Source organism: Anarhichas minor, unplaced genomic scaffold (genome assembly GCF_050575085.1).
Source record: "Anarhichas minor isolate MPS153535 unplaced genomic scaffold, ASM5057508v1 ptg000002l, whole genome shotgun sequence".
Taxonomy (NCBI): Eukaryota; Metazoa; Chordata; class Actinopteri; order Perciformes; family Anarhichadidae; genus Anarhichas; species Anarhichas minor.
The window spans coordinates 1,928,123-1,940,088 of NW_027466448.1; the positions used below are offsets into that span (position 1 = coordinate 1,928,123).

The 11,966-nt window shown below is 43.4% G+C and overlaps 1 protein-coding gene across 1 annotated transcript; it reads left to right on the forward strand.

The window, feature by feature from the left end:
• The first annotated feature begins 80 nt into the window (after positions 1–80).
• Positions 81–10,935, forward strand: LOC142935524 (secretory carrier-associated membrane protein 1-like). The gene is made up of 9 exons (XM_076079972.1): positions 81–300; positions 3,483–3,560; positions 4,072–4,179; positions 5,138–5,249; positions 5,699–5,827; positions 6,943–7,102; positions 7,195–7,296; positions 7,918–8,035; positions 8,160–10,935. The coding sequence occupies exons 1-9, from the start codon at positions 244–246 to the stop codon at positions 8,307–8,309; spliced, it is 1,014 nt and encodes a 337-aa protein (XP_075936087.1). The 5' UTR covers positions 81–243; the 3' UTR covers positions 8,310–10,935.
• The last annotated feature ends 1,031 nt before the right edge of the window (positions 10,936–11,966 follow it).

Here is an 11,966-nt window from a genome sequence, read left to right on the forward strand (position 1 = left end):
TAAAATAATAAATGAATACAATTTAGCAGGTGACGTAACTTCCGCCTGGCGTTTCGTTGTATCGCACGTGATCCGCTGCTGGTGACCAATCCCGATAGCATCTCTGGTCACAGTCAACACTTCACCTCCGGACCGTGTCTGTGTGTCTGTCATCTATCTGGCGTCCACCTCAAAGAGAGTCGGGGTTCTGGTGTTTTTGGTGGGGAAGTTTTCTGTAGTTTTGAGACACTACGGAAAGTCAGAATGTCAGATTTCGACAGCAACCCGTTCGCGGACCCGGAGATCGACCACCCGTTCCAGGTATAACGTCAGCTAGCTACGTTAGCCACGTTAGCATTAGCTCGAGCCTTTATTCCACGTTAATAACAACAACGTTTCTCCAGCCAAGGAACAAAGTCGGACACGTATTGTTCTGTGCTGTGATGAAGCTAACGCTACTTGAGTTTAATACTAGTCATGACAGCAATTAGCAGAAACCGGTTAATTCACTTGTTGGTAGGCTTTAGTTACAGTGTTGTCACTTGGTGTTGGTTCACTCTGGTGTGACATAACATGTAACGTGTACAGGTACCAGTGTGTTAGCTTAGCTTAAAGTCTGTGCTAGCCATCCTGCAGGGTGTTTTATTTAAACCCTGTCGTGAAACCCTTTCAGTTTCAACTTTACACACTTGTCTTTATACCCTTTTATAGACCCTTTAAGGGCATCATGCATATGTTTGTTAGTTTAACTGCTGTTAAAATAACCGTTTTCCTGATTTGATTGGACATTAAATAGATTTTTCTTTAGATTATATTTCCATAATGTACATTCTATATGCAAAGAATGATTCTTGCATAGATGCCTTTCAAATATGTGATTAAAACAGTAGTTTGGGTCTTCTATCTTTCCAAAACAGAGACATAATGAGAGCAGAACATGCATGTTTCACACGCATGCCTTCGTTATGCTGTTGGCTTTAGTTAGGCGTTGAACTACAGACTGCTAACAGTCATGGAAAAGGAAATGGAAAGCATGCATCTGATCATGTGCTCTTCAGCCACAGAGTGCCTGCTACCCTCTCTATTTCCTCATCAGGTGTATTAAACATGGACGCTCGGGAAGCAGCTAATTAGCATTTCTATTAGAAAATAATAAACAGATTAAGAATAGAAATAATAATTAGTTGTAGCCCGATTGTTTTTGATAAATAAAGATAGTGAATGCACTTCATAAGTTACCAGAACTGATTTGTAAAGATTGTCTACATCACCAAACAGTACACGGTATTTATGTTATAAAGGTGTGTGTGCGTGTGTGTGTGTGACGGTGGAAGACGCTGACGGCACAGTTTGACCGTACAGACGCGCGGAAAGTTAATTATTCATGGCGCTTCATTAACATACTGACATGACTGGTGAACCCTGGCTGCTCTGCCATTTTTCTGCCATTTATTGGCTCCCACTTCTTTATTATTTTTTTGTTGGGTTGCCTGAGGATAAATGGAGCCTTGTTCCCTTCTCTGAGCTTCAATACTTCATGAAGTCATATGGTGCCGTCATGGGCGACATGTGGTGCTAGGATCCCCTCTGGCTTCTTTCCTGCTAAATTTCATCACTCTGTCGTGCATCGTTATCTCCGCCAGGAGACTATGTTTTCGGTTGTGTGTGCATCTCTGTGTCTGTCCACGGCTAATCTCTCACACTGCTGGACCCACCACCTTATATTTTTTCTGTGCTCTTATATGGCTGAATGCTCCGGGACCCTATTGTGGTTGCAGTGATTTTAAACTGTCAACATGTAGCATGAAGCTGCAGTTGAGCTGCAAGGAGCCGGTGCAGACAGCTGCAGGGATTAAAACCAGAGCATAGCTGTTGCGTCACGCTCGCGGTCTAGATTCTTGATGAATGCACTTTTCTAGTTCACTCTGTTTTGGCCTATTTCTCTGGATGGAGGCTAATTAATTGAGAAATTAACAACGTTCCTGACCAGCGATTAGCTCCTCTGCTGGGTGCAGGAGAATACCTTGTTTTTGAATCTCAGGGTGTATCAAGAATAACTTTACAGCAAAATTATTAGTTAATTGTAAAAACCGTGCGATCTCCCCGTCCACCGTGCTTGATTAGACGGCCCGTTGCACCTGTGCCCCATACGCTTCACCTGCCACACTAACCGACACTGTCAACCGTGATCAACTTGATGTAGGCTGCAAATATAAACAGAAGTAATTAATGGCTCCGATAATGAAGCGTAGATATCACATTGTGTCATCGTAGCAGCTTATTTAACATGCGACCGCACAGGAACTGGGTTTCTGACCCAGCAGTGTGTGTTGCACATTGCAGCTTCTCCATCAGATGCAGTGCAGTAGGTGAAGTGTTGGATTAAAGGTCATCAGCTAGTGGGACTTCTGCAGTTTTATTTACAGCTACATGAGTTTGTGCCTCATTAGGTGACAGGAAATCCATTCACATGAAACTAGTTTTCAAACAGGCCGACGTGCAACAGGTGGATCATTTGATTTTTCACCTTTTTGTAACTAGATTTCAAGATGAAAACGTGGTGAATATGCATGCGCTTGTTTGGCTGTGCAATAGGGCGACATTAAAGTTTAAACACAATATACCCTGAAATATTCACGACCCTGGTCTGGTGACAAGTTGCAGCCTGTGTGTGATTGTGTGTTGGGCAGCGGAAGAGATGCTCTCAGAAACTTAAGAGTCAGAGAGACAGCGAGAGGACTGCAGTGAGACAGGATAAGGACGGCACTGCAGGAAAACGTCAGATTGGATGTTAATCTTGAGCAGCAATTTGAATGAAACTCGTGTGTGACTGACGGCCGCTGATGGTAAGCTAACGATAAAAAAAGAAACGTGTGATAATGTTGCTTAACTGGTGGAATGTTAGTTTTCAATAGAAGCAGGAGATACTGAACTAGTTTGCGGTAGCCGATAGTGGAAAACACCCCATAAGTAAACGTAGTCTCACTCGTGTGTCACCGTGAAAGAGGCTGAACAATGAAGGGCTTTTCCTGAATGTCTCAGCGTCATCATTGATTCCACTTCGTGTGTTTAAGGTTGTTTGACTTTGCTTTTCTTAAGCCTAAAAGCATCAGACAGTGTTTCAGCAGCGCGCTAGAGGAACACAAAGTCTCTCTTTTTATTTCTGTCTTCAGCAGCCAGAAGCGTTCGCCTCCCCCTCTACTTCTGAAACTCATGTACTTGGTTATTTATAGACGTCTTCCCGTGAAAATTATTGGAATCATCCCGTCTTTGCCGGTATTGAATTATAGGCCTGTTGCATTTTGAATAAAGAGGGTTGTTTGGCCTTCAGCTGACAGAATAATGGAGGGTTTCTACATTATTCTACATTTCCACTGCTGTCCTCGGGGTGAAAACACAAAGATAAACATTTTGAAGAGCGATTCTCATACCAAAAATTTGAGTAATTTACTACTTTTCTATGAAGCTTCTACAGTTTATTGAAAGTGTTCTTGTTCTCTCAGGATCCATCAGTGACACAAGTACGACAGGCGGCTCCTCCGGGGCTGGAGGAGTACAATCCCTTCACAGATGCCAAACCAGTGAGTACTTTAACAACGACTTCATGCATCGAATAGATCTGAACAACATGAACAGGATTCAGAGTATTCATTTAGTTCTAAAGAGATCCATCTGACTTTCAAGTGATGCGATGGCCGTGAGAGTTATGTAAAATGATAAATAAGTAAATCACTCCTATCACCATACTGTAGGATTCACACACACATCTTCACAAGTGTGAGTTTTGTAACTACATTTTGTAATTGCAGTAAATAAATTGTCATTTTTGTTCTAATTTTTACTTTTAAATGTATTTTTAATCACAATGAAACAAGTGTTGAAAAATTAAATGAAAACGTTCCTTTTTTTTCATACTTGAATAAAACCCTCAACTAAACTTGATTTTAACATCATTAATCAAGTAATTTTGAGGCAAACAGTGCGCATACTGTTGCCAGTTACAGCTCTGTTTTTGTATTGTTACTGTTTAAAAGGCCGGCAATACAAGAGACACTCACCGGTTTGAGAAAAGTAACTATGTTTCCTCCGTAGACGCCTCCGGGTATGGCGCCCAAGGCCGCGGCGCCCACCATCAACACACAACCCGCCATCATGAAACCCACGGAGGAGCCTCCGGCCTACTCGCAGTCTCGGCCGCAGGTATTACTGACCTCACACTGCCATAAACGCTGCCTTGTTTTCTTTTGCTTCATGCTGGCCGGTCCACTGAGAAGTGACATTTCTACATCGTCACCACACTGACGTTATTTATTTATTGGTTTGTTTGGTTCATGCCGAGTTTGTGGACAGGAAAGTAGCTCTGCAGGAGACTCCTGCTGTCTGTGTAGCTGCTGAGGGAGACACAGACTCAGAGAGAAACCCCGGCAGCTGGAGGAAACAACTTGTGATGTGATGGTGCATCTCATTTGTCGTCCGGCTCCTGGGAACAAGTTCTTGTGAAGTCTCTCCTGCTGCTGCTGCTGCTACTGCTGCTGCTGCCGCCCCTGTAGAGAATTGGATTTATTCCAAAAGTAGAATCAGAGAATTACAAATGATCAGAGAAAACACACGACACACACTTATATACTTCTACCAGTATGTTTATATCAAGCAGCAACCTCTTAGCTCTAAAGAAGTGACTTTAACTTGCATTCTCTCTAACGTCCACCAGGGGGCGACTCCTCTGGTTGTATAGAAGTCTATGAGAAAATGACTCTACTTCTCTCTTGATTTATTACCTCAGTAAACATTGTAAACATGAGTTCATGGTCTCAATCTCTAGTTTCAAGTCTTCTTCAATACAGCATGATGTTCATTTAGTACATTATGGTCCATTTAGAGTCACACAGACCATAAAGCAGGGGATGCTTTAGGGCGGGGCTACACAGTGATTGACATATACGTAACTTTACGTCACTCCTCAGTCCAAATATGGTCACCTCTGTTCACTGGTTGCAAAAACCAAGATGGCGACGGCCAAAATGCCGAACTCGAGGCTTCAAAACTGCAGTCCACAAAACAATGGGTGACTAGGTACACTTCTTGTCTACAGTCTGTGGTTGACATTTGTTTTATATATACAGTATATATATATATATATGTGTGTGTGTTTGTGTAGGATCGGTCCGGAGCTGCTGCAGAGCTGTTGAGGAGGCAGGAGGAGCTGGAGAAGAAGGCTGCTGAGCTGGACCGCCGGGAGAGAGAAATGCAGTCACTCAGCGCTTCAGGAGGTCAGAATCAGAGAAATGATGATGTTTCTAAATCCAGGCTCAAAATGACAACATCAGGTCCAGCACAGCTTATTGTGTGACGTAGATGAGAAGATCCGATCTCATGTCTGTACGGTAAACACGAAGCTGGAAGCAAGAGGCGGTTAGCTTAGCTTAGCATAAAGACTGTAAGCAGGGGGAAACTGTTAGCCCGGCACTGTTTTCAAAAGGTTAAAAGAATCTGCCTACCAGCACCTCTAACTGTCGCTAATTAACACATATTGTTGTTTTACAGAAAATGTCATTTCATACCGTGATAACGATGCATATCAGGATATTACATGTTTTATTGTAATGCAATAAATAGATTGTCTACATGAAATAACCACGTGTTCTGTAGACTGTTGTGTGTATTAAAAACAGACAAATGATGAAACATGAACTCACGCATCTTCTTCTTCTTCTTCCAGTCAAGAAGAACAACTGGCCCCCCCTCCCGGAAAAGTTCCCCGTGGGCCCGTGTTTCTATCACGACATCACAGTGGACATTCCTGTAGAGTTTCAGAAGACGGTGAAGATCATGTACTACCTCTGGATGTGTGAGTGGCTTTTACTTTTATTCCTTTTATTAAATATTTCTTATGTTGACCCGCAAATATTGAGGACGTCTGCTGCATTGAAAGGAAGCGAATGAACCCAAATATAAAGTGAAGAAGAAGAAGAAGAGCTAAACCAAGATTTGCCCAAAATAATCTGCTTACAAGCATCTAGAGCTGAAATTATTATTATTAATAATAATAATAATAATAATAATAATAATAAGTACCGAGCTGTTTTTTTCTCCTGTGATTTCTTCATCAAAATACTGAATTATTTCTACCAGTGAACCTCCATTAGACCCTCTGAATAAGAGCAACTGCTTCTCCTCCTCTACCACCTAAAACACATTTACAATGTCCCTCTGGGCTTCAGGGAGCGAGCGGCTTCAGGCCCTCAGCGTCCTCATGACGAGGTCACGTGGTGCAGTCATGTGGTCACATGGAGTGACTCGGTCAGATGATTGCTTTAAAGGTTTCTTTAGATGCAGAACTGGAGCAGCAGACGCTCTCTTTTTAGTCTCAGATAAAAGCAAAGAATCTCACTTTCTGGTGTGTCAACAAGCAGGCTGGTGTCATATTCCACACTGAGACGTAAAAGCCTTTCACTTTCACACACTGTAGGTAACGTGCAATGCCTTTAACCACGCAGGCACATGTTAGCACCCCGAGAGCAGACGGTAATAATGAATTATTAAATGAATGGGTTTGTGCACGGCGCTGCATGTTGAAATATTAAGAGTCGGCGTGCAGCAGCGTCGGGGCACTGGACTCTGGGAAACAGCCGACTTTACAGGCTCTGACGGAGACAGTGACACCATCCAGCTCATCCACATGAGGGATGCATGAGAATGCATTTTACAACTTATTTTGACTGGTACTGATATACGCACATCTTGTTTTCCCCATGTAATTGCAGACAACATCAAGTCTCCTCCTGTGTTAACGTATATTATGAAAATACAAAATATCTATTTTCTAATAAGCGTACCCGAACCCGTCCAACCCTCGGAAGGTTGCGTCATGTCGGATAAAATGTTCATTTCTGTCCGATAAAGAGGACGCGTCGCTGTCACCGTGCATCCCTAATCCAGCTACTTCCTGTCCTCGTGCTTCAGTTCACACGGGGACGCTGCTCGCTAACATGGTGGGCTGCCTGGCCTGGTTCTGTGTGGACACCACGCGCGGTGTTGACTTCGGCTTGTCCATCCTCTGGTTCATCCTCTTCACGCCTTGTTCCTTCGTCTGCTGGTACAGACCGCTTTATGGAGCGTTCAGGTACACAAAAAGTATTTTGACCTCGCACGAACAGATGAAAGACTCCACCGGCGTGTTGTTTACACCCCGTTTGTCTGTTTTCTGTCCTGCAGGATCGACAGCTCGTTCCGGTTCTTTGCTTTCTTCTTCGTGTACATCTGTCAGTTTGGCATCTACGTGCTGCAGTGTATCGGCATCACCAGTTGGGGCGCCAGGTGAGAAATCAGGAAGAGGAGGAACACAGCGATGTGTATTTAAATGTTTAGTGCTACCACCTAGAGGAGAAAGCAGTGTCATGACATTCGTGGTCTGTAATTGCAATGTGTGTTTTAAGAGCTGCAACAATCATCATAATTGATTTATTGTATAAAGCCAAACGCGTGATGGCTCCTGCTTCTTAAATGTGAATATATAACGAGATATATAATTAGATATCTTTGGGTTTTGGAAGAATCTTCTTGGGCTGTAAACAAAAATAGTGATTTGTAGCATTTTTCACGGTTTTATGGACCAAACGATAAATCCTAATAATTGTCTGATTAATTGATTATGAAAATAGTCGTTAGCTGCAGTGCTAGTGTGTTTTATGACAACATTTCAAGTTCAAACACGGAGCAGGAGTCACTGAAAAGACCAGAACCAACAATGTGTTGGTCTGTCTCTCTGTATTTTCTGACTTCCCTAAAACAAATATGTCAGCTTTTATTTTGAAAAAGCCTCAGTAATTACCTCAAACAGCCGGACACCGTAGCTTTCAGCAAACATTACTCAAACAGGATTTTTGACAGCAGGACTGAGTCGTGTTTCACTTCCTCCTTGTAATGACTCCTCTGCAGCGGGTGGATCTCAGCTCTGACCGGCCTGAATCGCAGCGTCCCAGTGGGCATCATAATGCTCCTCATCGCTGCCCTCTTTACCGCAGAGGCCGTCCTGTCCCTCATCATGTTCAAAAAGGTAATACAAACAAAAGAGCTGGCGTAACAGTAAGGAACAAAAACATTCAGAACTAGCGTCACAAGTCAATCATAAGTCGTCTCTATGGAGTTGATTGTGACGCATCTCTTCTCTCCCTCCTCAGGTCCACGGGATGTACCGGACCACCGGCGCCAGCTTCGCGAAGGCCCAGCAGGAGTTCGCCACGGGCGTCATGTCCAACAAGACGGTCCAGACGGCCGCTGCTACTGCCGCCTCCAGGGCCGCACAAGGGGGCTTCAAGGAGCAGATCTGATTGGCTCAGAGAGCTCGCTCATCTCTCCGTCCCACCCTTCCTCCTCCTTCCTCCTCCTCCTCCTCTGCTCACACCCAGCTTCCACTAGAGCCAACTGCCCTGTTTGAACACATGGAGAGCCCCCCCCCCCCCCCCACCCTCAGCCTTCTGACAATATCCAGTCAAACGTGATCTCAGTCCACCGCCGTGAACAGGATTCAAACAGGGCGGCGGCTCTCATCACCCACGCTGCACTCCTGCCACTCGACCAGCGTACCCTACTTTATTTTCTGTGTGTGTGTGTGTGTGTGTGTGTGTGTGTGTGTGTGTGTGTGTGTGTGTGTGTGTGTGTGTGTGTGTGTGTGTGTGTGTGTGTGTGTGTGTGTGTGTGTGTGTGTGTGTGTGTGTGTGTGTGTGTGTGTGTGCCTCTTTAAATGTCCGTCCTCTGAAGAAGGATTCTAATGTAAGTCCGACTCTTTCCGTCGTCACCTGGGCATTTCCCACTAAAATCCCTCCGCAGCGTTAATGGCTTCCTGTGAGCCTTTTCTCCTGATTCATCAGCCTAATCACCGCTTTCTATTTTTAGATAAATTCATCACCGGACAAATGGAAGTCACGTCGTACTCTCTAGTTGTCTTGTTAGCGCACGCTTGCTGCTTTCCACGAGCTCATCACGTAACACTGCTGCCCCCCGGTGGAGTGACCATGTACTGCTGAAGATGAATGCTGTGCATTCCAGTTCACTGCCTTTTGCCTTCTACTTTCTTTTATTTTGAAAGCGCGTAGTCTTACTTCCTTAAAGCGTCACCCAAAATCTGTTAAGTATATCAAACACCTCATCATCCCAGGAAATGTATTCAAATTGTTCATGAAAAGATATTCCAATCTAAACAGATATTGAATTAATTCTTTGTGCATGTGTTCATGGTCCCCAGAGGATGAATCATGCCGACTTTGGGGATCCCCTGACTTTTCCTTTCAGCGCCTTTCCTCACAACTTTTGGCTGTGAAGAAGGCGCGTTAGACGGTTATCGTGGTAAACGCTATACCTGCTTAGCAATAGCATGTTAGCATCGTCGCTGTTAGCATGTCTGCACGCCGACGTTAGCATTTAGCTCAAAGCACCACCAGCAAAAACAATGACTAAAGTAATTCATCGATTGTCAAATTAATTACGCCCCCGAGCAGTGTTTGATACACAAAAGATTATTTAGGATTTTGGGGTGAACTGTCACTTTAAAGTTTACTCTCGAGTATTTTTTCCTGCTTGAAATCTTTTGCCCATAACGGTCAAACATATCTTATTGTGAAAGGATGCCAAGTTGCACTTTAAATCTTTGTCTGCACACTGTAATCTGTGCAAATGGAAGGATATTTATAACTATGGCCGCTCGCCTTCCCGCTCATTACTCGCCATGTTTAATTCATGTCACATTCACCAGCTGAGTTCAGCACAGTCTTCACATGGAGTAGATGAATTACTGACCCCGTTAACAGACAGTGAGGAGGTCCTCTGTCCTGTATAGATGCATGTTTCTACAGCTTGTCTTCTGAAGAGGAAACTCGTCTCCAGCTCTTCTCGTGTGGCCGGAGACTTACCTCAGTTCTACTCAGGATGTACTCTTCACTTGCATGACGAGGTTAAAAGATATGTATGAAATCGGACCCTTAACTGGCCCCCTGTTTTTAAACACGTGTGCTGTAAAACAATATATATATATAAAGATGATGGCCGGTAACGTTGATGTGGTGTTCTGATCATTGCTTGCGTATTCATAATTTGACACGTTGACGATCACTGAACTCCAGCAATCAAATCTGAAGGTGAATCTTTTTTTAGGTCTAAAGTATGTGGTCATTAAAAACAGATGAGAGCATTTTACTGATGAAATGTCTTTGAATGTGTCCGTTTGTTTCCACGTTCTTCATGTCTGCAAAGCGGTCTGAATGAGTCTGTTGTGTCTCATGTTTGAAACCAGTGAAGCCTTCGTGTGTATTTGATGTGTGGGAGTGTAAATAGAGGGAGGGAGAGAGGGGGGGGGGGGGGGGTTTAGTCTTAATCTGTGCGCAGGGCAGAGTCTGGCTGTGGGTCTGGGATCCTTCTCGACTTCCTGGAGACTTTATTTTGTTTTTTTTAAAGCTTCCTGCAACATGCCTTCTTTTGCTCACTTCTCCTTTTTGTATTTCACACTGGCTTCATTTGAACCAGTGCATGTGTATTCCTGAGTACAAAACAGGAGATTATTCCTTCAAAAGAATCAAACCGAGTGGCACTTACAGTGTTTCGCTGGTACTTTGTTTGACTTGCTTTAAATAAAACATGTTAAATGTGAGAAAGACGTTAGATTGCAACGTGAACTGTGTGACGTGCTGTAGATGGGCTTTAAGCTGTGCTTCATGATCAACATGTGGTAGAAATCACTGACAATTAATCCATAAGCATCTCTAACTATACAATTATTAAATTATTGGAAAATCCATAGTGAGGGATGTTTGTATATTTTGTACGATTTCCAGAGGGTCGGCTATTTGCTCTGAAATTTGTGTGATTTAAAGATGCACTCTGGTTTGACTTCAGTCGCATGTTGAGTAGTTTTGAGTTTTGTATATTTATTGTATTAACACTAAATAAAACTCTTCTTCTGTATGAAGTTAAACGTGTTCTGTATGTGGTGCACAAGAGACGAGGCTCTCTGTGGAGTAAACGGTTTGAAGTGAGGCTGCACCGGCTGACGGAGGCCACACGAGGTCAGCAGTCATCAGAATACCAGATTAAATGTGATGCAGATTAATGCTGATGAGTTCAGGTGAATAGGGTTAGGGTCGGTTATTCAAATAGTTGCAAACCTCTAATGCTGAATGTCACGAAGCCATGACGAAAGAGAGGGACTGAAGGCAAATGTTATTTATTTAAATTAAGATGATAATAAACCCTAAAAGAGCCAATAAATGATGGTGTGTGATTATCAGTGAAATCAGTGTTGCATGATGGGGACACAACAACAATAATAAAGATTTGCACTGATGAAGACTAACCACTTGAATATCCAGGCTGTCACATGTAACTAGCTGCTGTATGCTGACATGTGAGCCACAATCGCTTTATAAAATATGAAATTAAATATATTTCCCATGTCCTAAGAGACTTAAAAGATAATGATCACAGAAGGTTTTTGTGGAACTCCACTAAATCTAAATTTACTGTAAAAGGCCGTCTGTCCTCGTTCTCTCCGACTCTTCGTACGATAAAAAGGGGAAATCTTTCTTTCTTTTAAACTTCTGGCATTTGAGCTTCTGCTGCTCTCTTCAGACTGCACGATTTGTCATGTGCCTAATCTGGAAGTCATCAAGCGATGTGTTTAGTTTTGGAGTGTGCTGTTGGAGGGAAGAGGAGCCACAGGGTCGGGCCAGAGGCTCCTCTGTAGTCTGCATGGAGGGAGGAACAGCTGGGGGGGCTCTTCAGTCACACAAACAAGTTACAGCGTTTGGTAGCTGGGGTACGATGTGGAGGTGGGACATCTGTAGGTGGTTCTAGTTCAATATTTTTGTCATAATTATCTAATATCAACATGTGAAAGCGTCATATCAGCTTCACGGAGCTTCATAGTGAGTTTCAGCTCATTGATTATCTGTCCGGCCCACAACTTTACCATGTTTGGTTCACTCTCACGTCATCGA

What these genes read in the sequence shown, in the direction of transcription:
- LOC142935524 (XM_076079972.1), top strand. Translation starts at nt 244, where the DNA reads ATGTCAGATTTCGACAGCAACCCGTTCGCGGACCCGGAGATCGACCAC. An exon ending in CCGCTTTATGGAGCGTTCAG is followed by an intron (nt 7,103 to 7,194) that starts GTACACAAAAAG and finishes TCTGTCCTGCAG; the next exon opens with GATCGACAGCTCGTTCCGGT. An exon ending in ATCACCAGTTGGGGCGCCAG is followed by an intron (nt 7,297 to 7,917) that starts GTGAGAAATCAG and finishes ACTCCTCTGCAG; the next exon opens with CGGGTGGATCTCAGCTCTGA.